General features: G+C 40.5%; 1 protein-coding gene across 3 annotated transcripts in view; it reads left to right on the top strand.

Annotated features, from left to right (window-relative positions):
• The first annotated feature begins 6,486 nt into the window (after positions 1-6,486).
• The window catches only part of SLAIN1 (SLAIN motif family member 1), a 49,590-nt gene continuing 34,572 nt past the window's right edge, over positions 6,487-21,504 (top strand). For 2 of the 3 annotated variants that reach the window (XM_014267400.3, XM_074535577.1), the window contains exons 1-2: positions 6,790-7,376; positions 10,465-10,604. In XM_014267400.3, the coding sequence (XP_014122875.3) occupies positions 6,928-7,376; positions 10,465-10,604 (589 nt within the window). In that variant the 5' untranslated portion in view covers positions 6,790-6,927. Of the gene's footprint in view, positions 7,377-10,464; positions 10,605-21,504 lie in introns of all 3 variants that reach the window. The other variant, XM_005487517.4, reaches the window with a different exon arrangement.

Genomic DNA, 21,504 nt, shown 5'->3' on the forward strand with positions numbered 1-21,504 from the left:
TACACTCCTTTAGTAAAACCACAATTCATACATCCTCCATCAATCCAGTGAAAGTACTCAAGAAATACCTTTGCTGAACTGCATTTTTTCTATTTCCAGATTGTCCCAGAAAGGGCTGATTTTAGACCAGCTCTCCCCCCAGCCCTGGAAGTGTGTCCAGCACTGACTGCACATCTCAAGGATGGACAAAAGGGACCCAGAGGGAGTAAGACTGATAGATCCATTACTCCCTGTCATAGATCCATCACTACCCAGACCCAAGAGCTCTGGCATGGCAGGAGGAAGGGCAAGGGGTTTTATGCCACTCTAGCGATGCTGCAGGAAAGATATAAAGTACTCTGCAAGTTATACAGTTTATGGAACAGTTTGTCCATAAGTTTTCTCACTGTCCCTAAATTACCTTCTAGGTATCTCTGCCATTTTGGGTTATAGATAGTGCAAGGACAAGTTTTTACACACAGATTTTTATACACTATTTTTACAGGCTTTTTTTTCTATCCTACCTGACAGTAAAAAATAAATGATAAAAATAAATTACATGAACTTTTCTGGATAGTCAGCAAAGATTCTTGCTCAACCAAACTGAACCTGGATGAAAGTTCAGGTAGTTATTTTTTTAAACAATTCCCTATCTGAAAAGCTAACACACCCACTTTGACACAAGAAAAGCCTTTCAAGCAACTGCAAATTTTCCATGCTCCTTTGACATGGTGCCACTCAGATGTGCCTTCTCAAACACAATTACTGCTGGCCTGAGGATTTTTTATGATTTAATTTTTTTCCTACGTATATCACATAACCAATGCTAAGCACATTGCTGTTTATTTTTTTAGGATAACTTGAAAACCACTTTGCAGCATCATAAAGTCTTGAGTCTGCTGGCCTACACTTACTAACATTTTGCAAACTGTAAATATCAGTTAGGTATCCACATGATGGACTTACTAACATGGAGAGTAATTTTTTCCACTTTTTTGCAAAGTTGATTAATTCCTTCAATCTCTTTCCCCAACTATATGCAAATAGAGAAAAAGTAACGATGACAGAAGATGAATAAAAGGAAAAAAAAAAGAAAAAATCATAACCAGGATTAGATGATTCCTATAATCATTTTATCAGGAAATAAAGCATTTTTTCCTGAATCAACTGTCACTGTTCCCTGAGGATAAGTCGAGCTGAAATCTGGAGTCTTGGCAGAAGGTGTGTCCTGGATTTTTAGCCTTCTGGAGAGAAGCTGTATTTCTGTCATTATGATCTTCAGCACTTCACACTCAAACAGTGTTTCAAAAACCTTTAGATTATCAGCTCATTTATTAACAACCTTGAACACCACATTTCCCCCTCAACCTTCTCTTTCCTATTCATCAGTGGTAAACCAAATAATACTCTCCAATATCTTTGTATACTGGAGATAATGTAAATATTCAAACTTCTTTGAAAGTCTAATTAGTCTTTGTTATCGATGAAGATCATTAGAAAGAAACCCATCCTGATTTGCAAGATTCAGCTTGATGCTTTCAGTTTATAATAAACAGAAGGGATGGGAAGGGGGGGAGGGAAGGGAAGGGAGTCTAAAGCATTTGAAAGTCAGAGTGATTTGATAACAATCAAATAACAACCCCTTGAACAAGAGCTGTCATGGATAATTCTGTCTAGATGGATCTATGAACTAGCAGAGCCTGAGTTTAATTCACAGAGAGTATCTCTGGATACCATAAGTGCTGGAGCAATTTGAGCTCACTGAAATGATGCAATTTTGGATTTGTACTTAAAGTAAATCCATTCTAATGGTGATTACAATGTACTTGAATTTAATATTAATTAAATAAGCAAAAAGCCCGAAGGAATCATGGTAGTTCAGAGAAGGAATCAGTATAAGAAAGAAAAAGTCAATTAGCATGAAATTAGCAACAGCTAGGAAGTCAAAATGTTTGCAAGACACACTGAGAATGAAGAAAACATGCTGTAACTTCAGGAAAGTGATTAATTGCTTAAATAATGCAGAGTAAACATATAAATTTAACAATAACAAATTGCTAGGTCTAGGATCTATGCAAAATCTCTATGGCAGCTCAAGTGTGACAGTGCTGAAGTTCTCACAAACATTTATCCTACCAATCAAAGCAGGCTTGGTGCCAAACAAATTGGAAGAATTAGCTGGGACATCAGCCTTGAAAAAACCACGAAAACTGCTCTGGGGAACTACATTTAATTTAGTCTTTTTTTTTTTTAATCAAGCTAATTTGTACAAATTGAAATAAATAACAGAATACAGAAACTATGGATATGTATGATATATTGGAGAAGAGTCTACAGGAGGAGATTTTTTCAATCTGTTGGAGGAGATTTTTTCAAGCAAGGCATGCTCATGAATAGATGAGTGTTTCTGAAGAAAGCAATATGCTTTTGGTTAAGCTGATTTCTTTAACTGAGAAAATTTGGATTTATAAGAAAACATGAAGTGAGAATCGAAAGAAAAAAATTGGGTTAGAAAATTCCATTTTCATTATGGAGTGAGACAGGAAACAATGGGAGGTTTGGCCTGACTTCTGTGGGGATAAGGCTATATAAATTAGGGCTTGTCAGCTGGGAAGAGAAGTATCTAAATTTTATATAGTCATGAATGACAAAGAGAAGCTGAATAGAGAATGATTAATCATTCTGTCTTTCTCAGAAAACCAGAACTAAGGGGCACCCAATCAAATTACTAAGCAGCAGATTTTAAAGTAGATAATAAGAAGTAGTTTTTCTAACAATACATTATTAAATTGCAGCTCTAATTGCCACAGGGGGTTGTAGAGCCCTCATGTTTAAATGGCTTAAAAATGGGTCTCAGCAAATGGAATATTATTACACATTGGTTGCTATGAAAATTAAATGATCCAGATGTCCTGATTCAATGACTTCTGAAAGAGGGAAAATATCCCTCAATATTTTTCTTGTTTCTGAGATATTTTCCTTACAAAGCTACTATCAGCCCTTGCAAAAGGCAGAATACTGGATAGGATGCACTTCTGCTGGCATGATAGTGGCTCTATTTTTATAAAACAACTTTCACAGCCATTTTTCAGACTGGAATATTGCACTTTATATAATATACTGCACTTTAAAATAATCTCACAAGACTTGAAGTTTACTGTCCGTGCTCTGACCTTATTGTTACACATCTTTTGTATAGCCCAGACTGGATTACAGCAATTAATTCTTTACTGGCTTGCCTGAAAGGCAGATCGAGCCTGCCTGCAGCTATTGCAGCATAAAGCAACAAGCTTATTACCAGAAAAGAGCAGATGGGATTTGCGGACTTCCGGCTTCTTTGTTCTCTGCATCAACACCCTATTAGTGACTAAACTGATTCAGAAATTCCTAACAGAGGATACAGTGTAAGTAGAATTCTATGGTAGATTTCTACTGATTTAGGGCATAAGATTTCCCAAGTCTAAGAGTAACAGGTTTCATGGCACATTAGGATGTTTGGGGTTGGGGTTAGACACATTTTATCAATGCCTTAAAAAAAAGAATGGAACCATCAAGCCTTCAGTGCGGTTTGTAAAGTGCTGATGAAGTTCTGGGTTTATCAAACTCATCATTTATTGCTGACATACTGAATAGAACTCATTAACAATTTATTAGTAATGTCAATATTGGGAGGAGAGTAATTTATGTTTAAAAACCTAAACAATTAGGTTAACTATTTGAATGACTAAGATGTTCAAATCATCTCTGCAGCATTCAAACTGACCAACCTGAGTACCATGGGACAGTGTATTCATCAACATACATTTTACCTGCCAGCACCTCCGTGTGAAACTATGTTCTTAGTGGAATTATGTGTTAGTGAAATTACAAGTACACTTAAAATAGAGCAACAAATACAACACAGTGAAATGCATTTTTATTCTTTACTAAATCCACTTGTACAGGAAAGGCCTGAAAAAGACAGTCTCTCACAGTGACTGTGAGCATGGTAGCTGAAGGATGCACAACTTCAAGCTGCTTTCTACCCATACTACTGGGTATCTCGCTTAAGAAGTCCCAGTCAAGGAGGAGCCAATCTCTGGGCTGTTTTCTTGGTGATATGATGCCTGTGATCAATGCATTTCTCTGGAGAAGATGCATTTGTACCCATGCTAGGGCACGGCACTGAGTCCTAAGCTTTTTCTCTCTGGCAACTGAGTTCTGAAATGAATGCCTGCAAGCAACATTTGTGTAGGTGGCACAAAGAGTAGAGGGCATTTGAAAATTTTCAACTGCTTGTACTCATAACTGAGGACAAGCATTCCCATGGTGACTCTTAAGATCCTGTGCTATGATGCTACATGCTCTGCCCTGTCTTCAAATGTGTCTCCTGACTGGTGTCTGCATCAAGATATTTTTAGTGATGCAATATCCAGAACACACTGTCATATTCCTGTTATGAAAACTGAAACTTCAAATAATAAAAACCCATTTAGTGGGGTTTTTTTGCTGCACTAAAAGATTTTGGATCCTTGGTTCAAATTAAAAACAAAAACCTCCATTTTGAATCTCTTTTGATACTTCACAGAATCATCAGGGTTGGAAGACACCTTCAAGATCATCTAGTCCAACCATCAACCTGGCACCGCTATTATCACCCCTAAACCATATCCCCAACTGCCACATCCAGACACCTCCTGAATGCTTCCAGAGAGAGTGGTGGAACCACTAATGTAATAAATTACATGGGCAACTAATTGCAATGCCTAACTACTGCTTCAGTGAAAAAAAATGCTATGATATGTAACTGAAGCTCTACTTCCTCATTGCATCCTCCAGGACTGATATTATAATAAACTTCTTGGCTTTTTTTTTTCATTGTACACTAGTGATGTATAATAAATTCAATATTACATATGCTGCTAATGAATCTTTTTATATAATTTTGCAATCTTGCTGGAGTAACAATGCACATCTAAGAATTAAGGCTAGTACCATTATTAGTGATAACAAACTGAGAGACACACATTTTGCCTGGGACTAAACATGTAGAAGCTCAATTCTCCATTCACTTGTGCAAATAAAAATTACAGATTTCTGTAGTAGTGAAAACTGGATTATGTTACTCATTCTAATAAAACATGGTAGAATTGGGGTCAGATGGCTTTACACTCAACATTTCCCCCTTCTTTCTTCCAAAGGGACAGGGAAGACACAACCAAAGTTTTGTCTTTGCTATCCGGTTGCAAAGTAGTACACTGGGGGCTACTGAGGGTATTTACTCTCTTTACTCTGATAGAAATTATATCATCTGGAAGGCAATGCTTTGTACTCCACTCTAGCTTCCTTTTTTGTCATTCTTTTAGAACTGGTTGTTATTATCTATACTAAAAGAATGCTTCAAAGACTGACAAACAATAGTGCTGTTGTCCTGTGCACATGCAGAAGAAAGTTTCCAGATTATAAACAAAAGAGACAAAACTGTGACAGGCTGGATGATTCCAAAGTTGACTTATGCCCTGAACAGAGAATCACTGTCTGTTCCTCCTTACACCAGAAACCTGAGACAGCAACAAAGCGGGGTGAAGGCAGCAGTGGCTGACAGTGCTACTGCTCTGCCTAAAGCTGATATTCAACAGCTGGGTAGTGACTGACCAATAGATATTTTTAGTGGGTAGCTGAGCAATTTACAACCCTTAGATCCACGGAATCATTTAGGCTGGCAAAGACATCAAAGATCACTGAGTGTGTTAACCCAGCACTGCCCACTCCTGGCTAAACCATCCCCAAGTGCCACATCTACACTTCTTTCAAATACCTGCAGGATGGTGACTCAAACACTTCGCTGGGCACTCTGTTCTAATGCTTGATGGCACTTTTGGTGAAGAAATATTTTATAATCTCTAATCTAAACCTGCCCTGACTTCACGACATTTGCTCCTGATTTCATATCAGAGCCGTAGGAAATTAAAGACTGTGACTCAGAAGGTTGTCCCCTAAAGCTTTAGCCAGAGAAAATGAACTGAACGAGGGTTGTGCGATGTCTGAGCTGTCCTGGGCAACACTGAATCCCTGCTCACCTCCCAGGTGACACAAGGGACACAAGCAATGGCTTCCTACAGTGCTGGGGAATGAAAGACAACACAAAACCACTGCTGTAAGTGAACACTACTCATACGTCTCTCAAAGATCTGCAAGCTGCAAGCCCACCTATGTACCTGGATTGTGTTAAGAAAGACATTTCAATAAGAGGGCATCTTTCACCTCAGGAGCTCTCCTATACATAACCAAAACATAGTTACGTAGTTTTTAGCAATGCTCGGTTCAGTGTTTGCTTCACCACCAACGCAACTTCCAAAACGTGTCGCTTTCCTCGCTTTGTGCCAAAACTCCCAGAATCAGCATGTTTCAAACCTACAAACGGCGGCTTTTGGCTGAATTAGCTCCTTTCAAGCCCAACAAAGCCTCTATTTGTGATTCCCATTCCCCTCACACTCTCAATCTGCATAATTACAACCCTGACACCACCAGGCTCTAATTACACGGCTCACGAGAGGCGCGGCGCCCTGGGCCGGCTCCAGCCCGCGGCCGAGGCGGGGCGAGCCGCACTGGGGGCACTGGAGGAAGGCACTTCATTCTTTAGGCACCCGGGGCTCCCCTCGGAGGTGGTGCCTGCCGCCCTTCCCCGGGGCTGGATGGCGGGGGCGCCGGGCGGCTCTTTGTTCCTGCCGAGTGCGTGTGCGCGGCGCTCGGGCTGCCGGAGTGGGAGGGGATCCGGCCCGCGCCGCCGTTAACGGGAGGTGCAGGAGCGGCGGAGCGGGGCCGGCCGGGCGGGCGGCTCAGCGGCTCAGGGCCGGACCCCGGCGCTGCCAGCGGCGCTGCCCGGCGCTCCCGCCTCCCCCGGGGGCCGGGCGCTGCCCTCCGGCGGCGCGGCGGAGCAGGTGCCGGCGGCGGCAGCGGGCCGGCAGGATGGAGGCTGCCTTGCTGAAGCCGGCGATGATGGCGGAGGTGAAGGGGAGCGGCGCCGGCTCTGCCGTTAGCGCCGAGCTGGAGGTGAAGAAGCTGCAGGAGCTGGTGCGGAAGCTGGAGAAGCAGAACGAGCAGCTCCGGAGCCGCGCCGCCGCCGCCGCGGTGGCCACCGGCCCGCCCAGCCCGCACCTGCTGCTGGCCCCGCCGCCGGCCCCGGGCGGGCTGCGCCCCGCCAGCCCCCCAGCCGCGGGCCCGCCGTGCATGCCCAGCCCGGTGCCCACCCTGCTGTGCCCGCCGGAGCCCCTCGCCTACTTCAAGCCCTCGCCCGGGCCGCCGGCCGCTGGCGGCGGGCAGGAAGGCGGCGGCGGCACGGGGGCGGCGGCCACGGTGCTGGACGAGGTGGCGGTGTTGGAGCTGGAGGACGGCTGCGGAGAGGACGAGGATACATGGTACATGCGGCTCGGCCCTGCCCTGCTCCCCGCCCGGCCCGGCTGTGCCCCCCGGCCGGGCCTCCCGCAGCGGTCTCCCGGCTCTGAGTAGCGTTAGCCCCCAAATCCACTTGATCTCCCTGCTTAGACTGAAATCTGCTTTTTTTCTCCTTTTTATTCCCCCCTCCAAACCATGCCGCCCTGCCGAGGGAAGGGCCCCATGTACGAGACGCGGCTCCGGTCGGGGCTTCACCGCTCGGCTCGCCCCGGGCGTCGCGCCCTCCGTGGGGAGCAGAGCTCGTTTTCCACCCCGAGGAATATCGTTCAGATCTCAGCCTAGTTTCAGCCCCGTGTTTACATAAGGAATTAAAAATAGCGGAATTTCGTTCCGGGAAAGCCTTGATCTGAGCAGCGCTGCCTGCTCATCCTAAAATCTGCCAAATTGACTCCCATCTTCAGGGATTTGGGAGGGCTTTTGTCTTTTAGACGTTGATCTAAATTGTGTATCTTACGCGCCCATGTAGCTTGAAAAGGCACGGCAGGGTGCTGGGAAATGGAATAAATCGGAAATGAATAGCGAAATGGATAGAGCAAAAAATGAAATCGACCTGGACTGGTTAACGTGTGTAACCCGTAATGGTTACACTCCCGTAAAAAGAAACAGAAGGGGAGACTGCAAGGTAGAGGTATAAGTAGATCAGTGAAGCTGGTGCCTCAAAACCTGTTTCAGCAGCGTGGGCGAGCATCACAGGGGCAGTGCTGGAATACTGTGTTGGCCGTTCAGCCATGTGGAACGTCAATTTGTTTTCAAGTGTTAATAGCAATATATAGATTACCTTTATTTAAATAAGTTTTAGAGTATCTGTCTAAGCTTCCACGTAGCTTTCCTTTTTATGAGGTTAGTTTTTGTATCAAGCTATAAGTTAATGTCAGATGAGAATAAAATGTAGTATAAAAAAGCTGAGATATGTTCAAATATCCTTAATTTTGGTCGAAGATAAAATGTTCAAAAATTAATCTTAATATCTGAAATGTTTCTGATTGTTGTATGTGCTTCATGGTACACAATATCGTGTTTCTGAAAATGGCTTTTGAGAATCATGTACAAATTGTGTGGAAATTTTTGTCAGCGTTGCTTCATTGTGTGTGTGGTTGGTCTGCAGGGCTGGCTTGGGCTTGTCAGTCCGACTTAAATAAAATTTTACATTGGTTCTAACTTCTAGCTTTCCTAGCATTAAGGAATATCTGATTTGTTTGATAATGTCTTGTTAAACAAAATGCTTTCCTTGTCAACATTTTATGGTGGTAGTCCGTCATTGTTGTGCCATAGTGAAATTTCCAATTTGATTTCCTCCCTGGGAGCAATCCTAGATTTGGGTGCCAAAATTTACCTGTATGTCACATATGTGTGTGTCCACAGGCAGTATTTCATGACAGCAATTTGTTAACAAATTTATTGCACTAGGAGTAGTTGTTTTAACTGTTGAATGTTTTTAGTTCAAGGATAAATCTCCATCATTGTCCATGAAAGGTCGGGCGTGTGATGCCAGTCGCTTGGGGCTTTTTTGTAATCTCAGTCTTTAAAGCAAACTGGAAAGCCAGAGCCTTCAGTGCACATCCATCCTAGGTTTTGATTTGTAATTTTAGGCCTTAAATACCTTTGAGGTTTTGTGTTTTGCTTGCCTTTTTTTTTGTTTTTGACTGCAGTTACAAAAAACCCAAGACCAACCAACCAACCTTGCCAAACTGCAGACAAGTCAAACTACTTTGTAGTGTTCAGCTTTTCACAGGGAAATCATCAGTCAGATGTTTAGCTTTTGAAGTACTTCTGCAGGTTAACAGGAAACCTAAAAGCTTTTCTTTCCTTTGCTTTTTGGTTTTCTCAGCATCATTTTTTAAATGTGTGGTCAGGCACTGCAGGAAGTGTGGGGAAATGAGTCCTCTCCTCAGAGCAATTCAGTAGTTGAGCTCTGCTGGGATTGCCAAGAGAGGGAGATGGCAATCGTAGTGAGGATATTTGTTCCTTGAGAGCTGGATAGACAGTGCTGATTGACTTCAAAGGCAAAGAACTGCATGGAGCAGCCACTAGAGAGGGGGTGCTCTGGTGGGACTTGGGTAGCTCTTGAGCCAGAACTGTGAAGGTGAAAAGCTGCTAATACCTGTTAGCGACCCCTTGAAGGGCAAAATCCTGTTTAGTTTTTGGTCTTGACTTTCACTCCCCCTCTGTACAGGCCTGATCCCTTTAAGGCATGTGAAGTGTTTTTTCTGGTGCCTTGATAATCTGGCTCTGGGTCTCCCTAGCCCCATGTCTTGGAGGTGGTCAGGCCAGGGAGCTGTGAGTCGGCGTCTTGTCCAGCAGACAAGAATAGTTTGCTCCCTGGAAGATTTGCACTCTCCCAGGTGAGTTGGCATCTGCTGTGCCTGCTAATCTGCTAGGGCGACAGCAGCAACCCAGATCTCAGCCTCAAGAATTCTCCCATGAAATCTGCTTTGAAACCTGCTTTCCTGAGGTGCAACTGATCAGTTGCCAACTCTTGTCTGAGAATAATGCATGTACGCTACCTTTTTTTTTGCATATGTGCTTTTTTTTTCTTTTCTGCTGCTGTTGAATGTCAAAAATAGATTTTCAGTGTTTTCTCATTGAATGTTTTTTAATCATTACAAATATGACTTGAACAACTTCTGGTTCATCTGTGGGAAGATAAATTCAGAGGCTGAAATTATCTAAATCTCCAGTAAATATAAGTCTAGGGAAAAACGTGCAACTTTGGTGTGTGTACAGCACCTAATACACTTGAACTTTGGGCAATGCTGAAATTTAGACAATGGTAGTGATTAGATAGAAGATTTTAATGTGTAATCTACTTGAACTTTGTTTGGACGTGCCAGACCTGTAGAGTTGATATTTTGCCACCTATTTTTCTGAGGAGGGAAGAAAGAAAAGAAATGTAAACTCTTCTACTTCAGGATATGTTTCTTTTTATTAGATATCCTCCTGCAGGGCTCTGGATGTTATAAATTATTAGTGATCTAATAGGAAAATGAGCATACAAAAGCAAGCTTTGCAGTACTGCATATCTTGCTGATACTTCTGTGTGTTTTGGTTAAGGTTGTACGTCTTGCCTACCAAGACTCGCACTCCTCAAGAGAAATCACTGACTCCTCTGCAGTGGTGCAGACGTGTTCTGGATCATCCAACTCCTGAGATAGAAGCTGCAAAACGTTCCCTATGCTTTAGACTGGAGCAAGGTAATCTTATTGTGTTAATTCTGTTATTAGGAGGTTTGCATTTCTGGTCTGGTGTTTCACTCCTCTTTGGTGTTTTCACAATTTAGCAGGCTTTACACATGGCAGATATGGAGTTTCCTCATATGTATGCAAGTCTTCCTTCATTACATAAATGCTAACAAATGATTGAATTTTTTTGTTTCTGATCATGCAGTTTTGAAAGTATTTGCCTCCTTTGTTATCCATTTTTTTCTCCTGCACAACTTGTTCTAACTTGTCAGTTTTCATCCAGGGCTTAAAATAGAGGGCCTCCTCGAAATACTGATGCTGACTTTACTATTGGTATATCTATTGAGGTTTGGAAAAGGGTGCTTGTAGTTTTTTGTGAAGTCAGAGTTATTATGGGGCTATAAATCTTTACAGACATATTTATCAACATATGATGTAGTGTTAGAACTTTGCTGAGTTTAGCACCCACCAAAAAGAGCTGTAACTTGACTGTGGTGCTGTTTTGTTGTTCTCTCTGTAATCTGATATACTGGAATCTGTCTGATGGCTGATAGTGAACTTGTGGAGTTCTCTATGTGCTCTGACTTCTGTTTTAAATAAATATCAGACAGCACTTTTCTTATTTTTGTACCATCTGGGGTCTCATTAAGATTGTATTAAGTGGTGTTGAAGAAAGCAGTTAAGGAAATATATTAAGATTTGTAACTCACTAGGAAAGAAGAGGAAAATGAACAATACATGAATGTGACAGAAGAAGGAATAAAGCTAATGATAGCATGAACATATGGCTGTATAAGTTAGCTACAGCAATCATTAAGAAAGATTATGTTTCTGTATACTTTGGAGGATATGGGTAGCTGGATAAATCTTATCCAAAATCAAGTGTTTAAGTGAATCAGGCTCTGAAGACATTGGCCTCTTTGCATTGACTGCAAAAAAAAATGAAAGATGCTACAATGATTATTGATCTGGAAATACTTAGTTGAGCCTATTTGCCTCAAGTTACATGGGCCAAACTGTGGTTCCTATATTGGTGATAATCCCATCTAGTTTTAGGGTGGACTTTGGCTTGTTAATTGGGTGTCTGAGTTCAGGTGTCTGTAGGGTGAGCTGAGTGTCATGTTTGAATATCAATGGAAGATTTGTGTGTAGAGTCAGAGGAGTTTGGGGAGCTACTCAGGTGACAAGATGTAGGTGCTGACTGTAGAATGAATTTAGTAGCTCTCTTGCGTCCGCTGTCAGTAGTGGGTGCTTGGCACTCAACCCCACATGTTTACCTGAAGGTGCTGCTGTGTGGGGTTGGGCTTCCAACAGTGGGGTGCAATCTGGTGTAGAAGCTCTGCTCAGCTTGCCCCACATGGGTAACTAGTGCCCTTTGAGATGGCCTGTTACTCTGTTTTCTATTCAGCACAGACTTTCCAAAGGTCCTGTGCTATTACTGTTCTTTAATGACACCTTGGCCTCCCCAAGGGCCTCTCGGGCAGGCAGGCACATCCAAGTGTGGACAATTGAGTCAAGCCTGTAATGTCAGTGTAGAGACCAGCAAGAAGACTGCATGACCTTTTTTCCCCCCCTTGGAAGGATTTATTTAAATTGAATAGGCAATAAAGGTTTTAAATTAAAATCACTCTATAGTTATCAGTTCAGTCTCTCTCTGCAGAAGTCACAGCAAATGGCATATGTCACCAAGTTATGTTGACAGTGAGTTACTCTGATCCATATGTTCTGCTCATGGAAATTGGCTCATGAATTTCCTGAGCTCTGTAAAAAGTTTTTGAGAAATTATGTGCCATAAATAAAACCTATTGTGGGAGCAGTATGTTCAAGGAGTGAATAGACTTGTATTTATACTGCATCAATTCTTTGGTAAAATTGCTTTAATTAATAATTCAGTTAAGACTTGATTAATACTAGTATTTCTAAATATTTTCTATTAGCACCTGTGCCTTTTTAAGTAATACATAATCAGCAAGCATCATCCTTCTTACTCTTAAATTTTTAGAAGTTGATTTCACTATATCTATTTATTCCTTAGTTTTTCAACCAGATGTGACATTTTTGTAAGAATATAATAATTTGGTTTTTGAGGTACTGCAAACTTTCTGTAGCCTGACTTCGCCATGTTTTGTTTTGCAGGGCACTCAGTCAGTATTATACATGTGAAAATATGTACACATAATCCATCCTAATTTTATAAGTGACTCACTAAGTATGGCATTCTTCTTTCTGGCACTAAAGTTTCAAACTTCGTACTTGTTAGTTGAATGCTGCTTTCCCCTTTTAGCCATATGCCTTGCAAGGGCATTTTCAAGGTATTTTGAAATCTACTTGTGGCCTCTTCTGCTTGGCTCTGTATCAATGGTTAACACTCAAGTACTTGAGAACTATTAAATGAGCAGTCAGAAAACATATATAGTGTACCAGAACGTGATTTCTGAAATGGCTTATTGGTAGAATTTGCTTAGTGCATGGTGCATTAGCCAAAAATTAAACCATTTTAGTTGTTACAGCTCTTCAGACACCATAGTGCACATGGAAATAAAAAGCAATAAAAACTGAGTTTTGACTGCAAAGTCAGCATATCTGAATAAGTTCATGCATTGAGAAGAGCTGTGAGCCAAAAGGAAAAAAAAAAATAAGTACCAGTCTTATTTTTGAGCTGTAAATAATTCTGATTTTCTTACTAAAATTTTTAATCCTCCCTCATGTATTCTTGCTCCTGAAACTTTTTACTGTGTTATATCTTGATTGTCATAAAAGTTTTAATTTGTTTTTTGAAATATCCCAGCATTAGGATGTCTCATAACAAGGCTAAAAGTCTTGTGAGAGACTTCTGCCAGAGCAGTCCAAGGCAGTGAAATAGTCTAACAGCTACTTGGTCTTTCAGGCCAAAAAATCACTTGAATGGTGGTATGTTCTTTTCACTTTGCTGTGCTCACCAGCCTGTTTCTTTTCTAGTGAAAATGACTGTTTTGAGTATTTCATGATGGAAGTTAAGAATTCATTTTGGCATAAATCCTTAGGGTTTATTATAAGCACAGAGGTGGTCTCCAGCAGGTGGTTCTTCTGTGAGCCACTCTGAGAACCTGGGCAAGCTTCTCAGCATTCCTCTGGTCTACCACTAAGTAGGTAAAGCTTTTATAATGTTTATAATGAAGCAGACTTATTACAAACCCTGTTTCTGTGGATTAGGCATGCTAGCTTTAAGGAGGATGAAAGTTTAATGTAACCTCCTATGATAGGATCTTTGCTTGGAATTGTGCCTGTTTTCCATGAGCAGTTACAGTGTTGAGGTAACATTTGTTTGCTGTTTGTTTCAGTTGTTTTATCTCTGTGGGTTGGACTGGATTGCATCTTTGTTCTTGCTCTTCATCAGTTATCTTTTGTTTGAAACCTTTCTGGATTGTTATGCTTGCAGCAGTTCTTTATATGTTGTAGGGTCAATTAGCTCGCTGTTTGGATTTTAGTCTTGCTGTCTTTTTTAGGTTAATTGAAGTGAACAGGGCCACCTAACAGTCTTAATGGTGTGGTAGAGCCTCTTCTGTGTCTTCTTAGCAGTAGTTGAAGATGTTGGGACATGCATTAATTCAGTGAGCTGAGAGATGTGACATACAAACTTCCTAGCTGATGCAGATTGGTATAACCCATCTGAAAGTGATGAGATGGTGATGACTGACACCCTGGCTGAAGATACCCTGCCTAACTTCACTTCTGAAAAAGCTCTGAAGCAGGCAGGTAGATAAACAGAGGCTTAGCAAGGAGTCAGTCTGTAGGAGCTCAGCTTTTATGCGAGGCCTCAAAGTGTAACTCATCCAATTCAGCCTTCCAGAGAGGAAATATTGGCTCAATTCAGAATTGTGCTGAGTTCTTACTCAGAAACACCATTTCAGATGTTTAAGAGCAGTAGGCAACTCAAGTCTGTAGGTTTTGCAGTTAGCTGTAACAGTTCATAGTTTTAAGGAGGTAAACTCCATTTTCTTTATTAAATTATTATTGTGCTTCAGGATGAATGCTGTTATGTCATCTGTGGATGACAAGTTTGGTTGTGAAACAGATCCATTGCAGTTTCTCTCCTTTGCTTGAGATTCCACTAAACAAGAATTCTTGTTAGAGGAATTTTGTTATTGTGCTGTATTCCAATGATGTATACTGGTTAAGGTTGATAGCCAAACATACAACATACCCAGAAGAAAAACCATGAGGAGACCAAACAAAATTATTTATTTTGATAGTACTGTGTTCTTTTCACCTATTAAAAAAAAATCTGGTAGGTTACAGCTGGTAGGGCCCCAGTCAGAAGGTTTTACCTGGATGTGTAGCTTGTGGCTTATGCAGGAAGAGGCAGTGTTCTCTCCCCTGAGCCTAACTCTCTTCCACTTTCCACGGGTTCATAGTGAAATAGTGAGTCTTAAAGGTATGGAATACACTTCAACTGTTAAAAACCACGGTCATAGGGAATTTTTATGCTGTAGTTTATTATCACTAGAAACAAACAGAAAATACTGTGGGGGGAAGAAAAGATGTGAACAAAAGTTTTTATCTTGTATGCTTGAGGTGTACCTGGTGCTGAAACAAGGGCAAGGCAGATTTTGTTTGTTTGTTGTTTTTTTTTTCTAAGGTAGATTTTTTTAGGTTTAATTTCATTTGCTGTCCATTGATGGATCAGGTATGTATGCTGTGATACTTAACTGGATTAGTAAAATTTCAGATAGCTTTCTTGATCATACAAAATGCAGGTTAGTCCTATGTAAAATGCTTTTGAGGCAGAAAGTAATGATGTGTAGAAGCTTACAGATGATTGTTGTTTCCATCGTAAATTAAGTGTTTAAAGCTCTAAAAAGTATGAAAAAATTGGCATGAGGTTTTGGTTCCTTTTTGTGTATGTTTCTGATTATAAAAAATGACAAGCAGCCATAGCTCTTATCCACATTTTAGCACCTTTTGAGGAATGTGACATCTTGGAGGCATCTTCTGCTGCAGTACAAACTCAGTGTTTGGAGTGCCCCTATACATGCACAGCACTTACTTTGTAATAGATTTCATTTATTTGACGTATTTTCTTGTAACAGCTGCATAATTCCAAGCACTTCTTAGAGGTTTTTGCAAATGCTGGTATCTCTGGATCTTGCAGCACAGCTATTGAGGATTTGTGTATTTCAGTTTGGAAAAACTCAGGTTTAATACTTGACTTGCATTTCAAGCAGAATATTTCTCTGTGTCACTGTAACGTTGCTGCTCTGCAAGTGCACTTGAAGATGGAAGTGTTTGGTTTAAAACCCTTATGGGAAGAAATTTGTACAAGATCAGACACTTTGGATTAACTTCAGAGATACCTCTGCCTTTTTACTACAGTTCTTCAATATGATTTCTACTTTTTATTAAATTACAATCTACATACTATTTAAGAGTTTAATTTCATATTTGGGGATTGATTGTTGTGCAGCTCATAATTATTTGCTTATTATAGAGTTCTGATTATCATTTTACTTGCAAGGGGAAGCTGAATTTTGAAGTGTCTGAAGGTAGAGAGGTGGTGTTAAATCATGCCTCAGTTGAGAAGACACCCATCCCATTTAGAGTGTGTTTTTTTTTAATCCATGATGACTACTGAGCTGGGATTATCATCTCATCATGAGTGGTTAAACAGCTAGAAACACTGTTAAAATTCATGTGAGGATTTCAGTAGGCTTTTTCTTACTTAAAATAATTTATAGTCACAATGTAAGTTCAAAGCCTGTAATGCAGTGTGTGTCTAAAGGCAATAGAAGTAGCATCAACACTGCTTTTTCCTAAAAGTACAGGCACGTGTAGTGTTACCTAGCAGAGTACTAATCCCTGGGTTGGCTTCTAAAGTGTGCAGCTACTTTCCTGTATAGAAATTAAAAAGAAACCTAGGTTTTAATAATTGACTTGAGGTCATTTGGAAGCCTATCCTCTGGAGACATTTTTTCTCTTGAAATGAGGATCTTTTCAAAACTGGATGTTCTGGGTGCTGTCATTTCATTATTGCTTCTGGTAGTCTTATGTGCTTACTCACTGTTTGTTAGCCCCCAAATTATTGTTGCAGCTTTTGTCTTTCATGTTGTCTTTCTTTTGCAGTCTGGCTTTTTTTTATGTTTGGAGAAGAGAGCTGGGAATAACATTTCAGAATGTGATAGAGGTAGCACTGCTTCTTTACTGAAAGGTTTATTTCTGTATTTTCACTTTGGCTGTTTGCTCGACTTAGCCAACCCTGTGTGCCCCTCTAATGCAGAGGGGGGCATTGCACTTCTTGCAGTGTGACTTGGAACAAGTCTACTTCTCCTACTATTGGAAAGAAAGCTTCTTCGTGTTCACTTGTCTTTTCCCATTAGGTAGTACCAAGTACCAGTGTTGGTTTTGCTGCCTGCCCGGTATTAATTCAGGGTGAGGAGACTTGTGCCTTGAAGTGCACAATTCTGAAATGGTTACTCAGAAAGTTGGGGACAGATAACTTGGAAGATATTCTCATGCAGTCAGATAAATTCTTCTGTAAATGTTGATGAACTGTGTCCTCTGCTGCATAGGAGAGATCAGTTGCTCTTTCTTAGTTTTGTCTGTAGATGATGGAGGATGGATTGTTTCCAAGTTAAGTACAGTAAGGATTTGTAAGAACTCTTTTTGATACTAAATGTTACACATAATTTTAGGGAAACTTGAGTCATTTAAGCTAGATACTTGGGAGAAACAGTCTGTCCACGGATGCTGAAGAAGCCAGAGCTGCAGTCCACCCAGTTGTTCTTAAGCAGTTGGGTGAACTGAGTCTGGAGATGGTAATTTCTCTCCACTTGTTAGAAAAAGACCTTGGAGTAGTTAGCATCGGAAGGATTTCAGTTTTAAGTTTTGAATACCTTCTGCATTTTGCAACAATAGCCCTGATGCCTTTCATGCAGAGATAGTTTCTCATGGTCTCCTATTTCTTCAATCATGGTATTTCTGACCTTTTTTGTAATCATTTGTTTAGAAGCTAAGCTCATTCTCCAAAATGAGGATGCAGGATGCTTGTGGATTTTTTTGTGTTTTCACATACCAGTAGCTATCTGTATCTTTCTAAGAAATGCACAAAAGTTTTGTTCCACATTCCAATCACTGAAATGGTGTAAATTCTACTGTTTTGTCTGCCAGTCTTAAGTTAGATACATGGGATATTGCTTTGTGTTGTATCTATATCACAGGGGGACATCTGTGTGATTGAATCTTCCTTGGACATACAGTTTGTGTCTCAGTTTCCATCTCCAGACATGGAGCTTTTCCTCTTGTGTCTGGCTGTAAGGACCTTGTTGTTGGGTCTCAGGTATATATGTGAATTCATAGAATATGTAATGGTCCAGGTTTGTTCAACCTAATTTTAGGTTTATGTCTAGTAAATACACAGTTTAAGGTTCAGTCACTTCGACTGTGATCCATTGATCTTCGCAAGGGTGCCAAGAATAATCTGGCCCTCTTTTGCATCCTTGGCATATCTAAGTGGGCAGATGGGTGTGATACAGGACCTGCACAACAGCCTTACTGAACTGGACCAGCTGGAGCACCAAAATGTCATTACATTCTGGTTTTAGATGACTGAATCATGCCCTTGCTGTTTATGCTGAAGGATTGATTCTGCTCCAGACTGTAGGTGTTAAAGTGAGGCTGTCTACAAGTAGGCCCTTCTGTGTGTATGTATGCATTTTTTTTGCCTTTTCTGTTTAGGTATGCTTTTTACATAGAAGAAAATACAATATGCACTTTACATTGGTGCTGTCATTTCATAGAAAAATTATCAGCACACAAGAAAGTAAGTGCAAGATCACTCATGTGGTGAAAGTATGCCACTGCAAGTTGACACTAAGTATTAGCTACTTGCCACTTCATTTAAAAACATTTGAAAATCATGTAAAGATTTGTGTCAGAATACAAAGTGGTTTCTTAGGGCTAAGGGTTCTAATTTGTTTGATTCTTTAGGAGTGGCTCATATAATGTAATTCCAATTTCATTGGGCTCAAGGTCCTACCCCAATGTAGTTTTAACAAAAGAGTAGGATTGAGTATAGGTCTTTAGAATTTGTGTCTGACTGGCACCATATATTTTTTAAATTATTATTTTGTTTTATTTTAGAGTTAGTTGGCACTTGATGTATCTGACTTTTGTCTTCAGGCAATTTTTTCTTCGTAACCTGTTTGGAGTCTTTGCAGGGCAGGGTTTTGTGGCCTGCTGTTACGTGGGTGATAGCAACTGAGTCATCTGTTGTGTTGTTGCCTTTGGATACAGAACACTTGGCTCAGCATCCCAGTGTCCTTTCTTCCTAAAAGTCCACCATGTCCTTCAAGCAGCTCTATGAAATGCTAGCAAACCTTTTCCATGTTCTTTGTTCCTCCTTCCTAGCCCATAGGAAAGGCAGGATATAGAGTGATTTGCAGTCTACCATGGAACAGGGCAGGGTGGAGGGGTCGAATCTTGGCTTCGGCATGTTCCTCCATGGTGTCCTCAGTTTTCTATTTTGTCATTTCTGCTTCATGCGTTGTAATTGTATAGCCAGTATTCAGACTGCCTCATGGTTGTTTCTTAATGTCTTTTGAAGCACTGGGTGTGAAATACTTCACTATAACCACAAATGGATCTTTATTTATAATTGAAAAAAATAATCTCAATTTGTATGTAGGCATATACATTCTTGTGGTGGATGTAGTCCAAAAAGTATTTTACCTGTGTCTGGTTTATGTGGATGCTGATAGATCTCTAATAAATATTTGGAAGAAATAAAATGTTTCTTTCTAGAGAGGCTTGAGGGAATAGCTCAAATTATATTGTCCAAGCCCATTTCTGCTTATTTGTGGATATGACAGGTTCTGATGATGGAAACACTTAAAAGATGCTGCAGAGTAACTTTTCTCCTGAACAGTAAGACAGGGCAGAAGAATGCTGCAGCAGTGTAATAGTTGTGCTGATGGTGCTTCTGCAGTTTGTGTGCTTTTGACTCCTGTGTGCCATTCTCATGCGTTCCCTGTTGTACCATGTTCTTGGGTGATATTATACTTCTCTCTCCTCTGCCAGCTTATAGCTGTGTTGCTTGTTAGTGAGGAGCAAAGATTGCCTCTTTGTTACGTGTTTGGACAGTTCTTGGTGCAGTGCACATCTGGAAGGTACTTGCAAGGCAAAGTTTACCTAAGGAGTCTCCCTTGAGATACCTGAAATCACCCCAGGGAACTTTAAATGTAGGAATGTGCTCTGAGTTAGTCAGGAGACATTGGTCTTTCTCTAGGGAATCTGAAGAGGCTGGTCTGCTTAGCTTCAAAATTGTTGCAGAATCCCTAACTCCCATGACAGTAATGATAATGGTATTTTTATGTTGCTTTACTCATTTTCCTGGTAGCAATTTTTTGGTTAGTGCTTCTTAATTTGACTCAAGGTTGTTGTTGAACCTTAATTCTATATGAGAGTACATATTCTGAATATATTACTATATTTAACAGTCAGTTAAACCTCTATTAGAACTTTATTAATCATAAACTCTCACGGATTTTTTCCTGTATGGTGTTTTAGAAGTATGAAAAATCTGTTCCACAGTAGCTTTTATTTTTTATGTGTTTTATATCCTTTTTCTGCTTTTGGTAATAGTGTTAACAGTTTCTCATGATAATGACATAACTGTGACACCTGCTATATTTATCCAAAAGCCACAGGGTTCCTGGAGGGTAAGTGCTGCTTTTGACCTCGATTTGAGCCTTAGATTTAGCTTTTTCAGTCTGCCTCAATACAGACAGCAGATATACTTGAACAAAGAAGGGAGTGGGGCATCTTGGAACAGTACTGAAGTCAGAAACTGTAAGTTGGGCTCTCTGGCAGAAGCCTCCTGCCAGAAATTTAACCTATGAATACAGATGGCAAGCAGATATGGTTTTAGGAGAGCTGTAGTGTTTGTGTAGGTGTTGCTGGGATGCAGAGGAATTTCAGGACTAAACAATAATGATAGCAAAAGTGCAATTTAGGGTTAATCCTGGACTAGTTGGACTAATTTTTTTTTTGTTTTTTTCATCTATCATAAATGATCAAGAGAGTTATATCCCAACAGACACAAATATTTGAATTCTCACTGGTATATAACAAAGATACTGTTAGGAGAAGAATGGGAAATTGTCCTTCTTTGAGTCTGTTTTTTACAGAATGGATCCCCTACCCTTTATTCTCGTCTGTTTTGCTGATGGTATTGCAGCAAAGAAAGAATCACGTAAGCTACCAGAAAATTTAAATTTAGGAAATTTAAATTATATATTTTTAACTGTATTTTTCCTCCAGCAACTTGTTCAGTGCAAAAATACACCTTTGATTCAAATTCTTGCTATTCTGTCTGATTAGCAGTATGGCATATGTCCACTCAGGAGAAGTGTTGTACATCCTGTGTGGCATGTGGAGATAAAATTCTCTTTTTTTAACTGGAGTTACTGTCTCTGAAGAGTCTGCTAAACAGTTCATAGTAGCATTTTTTATAATAGTGCAATGTATAGACTAAATGAATAGTGCATTTTCAGCATGAGAGTACCTTGTGTAGTAGCTGAGCTCTGATCTGCAAGGGGAGTTAACTAATTCCTGTTCTTTAAATCACACAGAGAAGCCTTGCTCCTTATCCTAGAGGATCTCCCTAAGCGAGGACTTAGAGAGTGACAGGGCAGAGGCACCCTTCATCTTCGTTCACTTTGTCAGTAGCAGTTGAGCTCTTCTTGAAATATATTCAATGCTTTTCAAAAATAAAATTTTTTATGCTGCCATTGAATGTTTGTCCTGATTATTACATAGTGGTGATTTGATCTTAATTTGTTTTTCTGCAGTGGTGCTGTATCTATTGTCTTCTCCTATCACTTACTCAGCTTTGAGGACCAAAGCTGCAGAAGGGCAGTCTGTTCAGTAGAGTTCTTTG

This window comes from Zonotrichia albicollis, chromosome 2 (assembly GCF_047830755.1).
Source record: "Zonotrichia albicollis isolate bZonAlb1 chromosome 2, bZonAlb1.hap1, whole genome shotgun sequence".
Classification (NCBI taxonomy): Eukaryota; Metazoa; Chordata; class Aves; order Passeriformes; family Passerellidae; genus Zonotrichia; species Zonotrichia albicollis.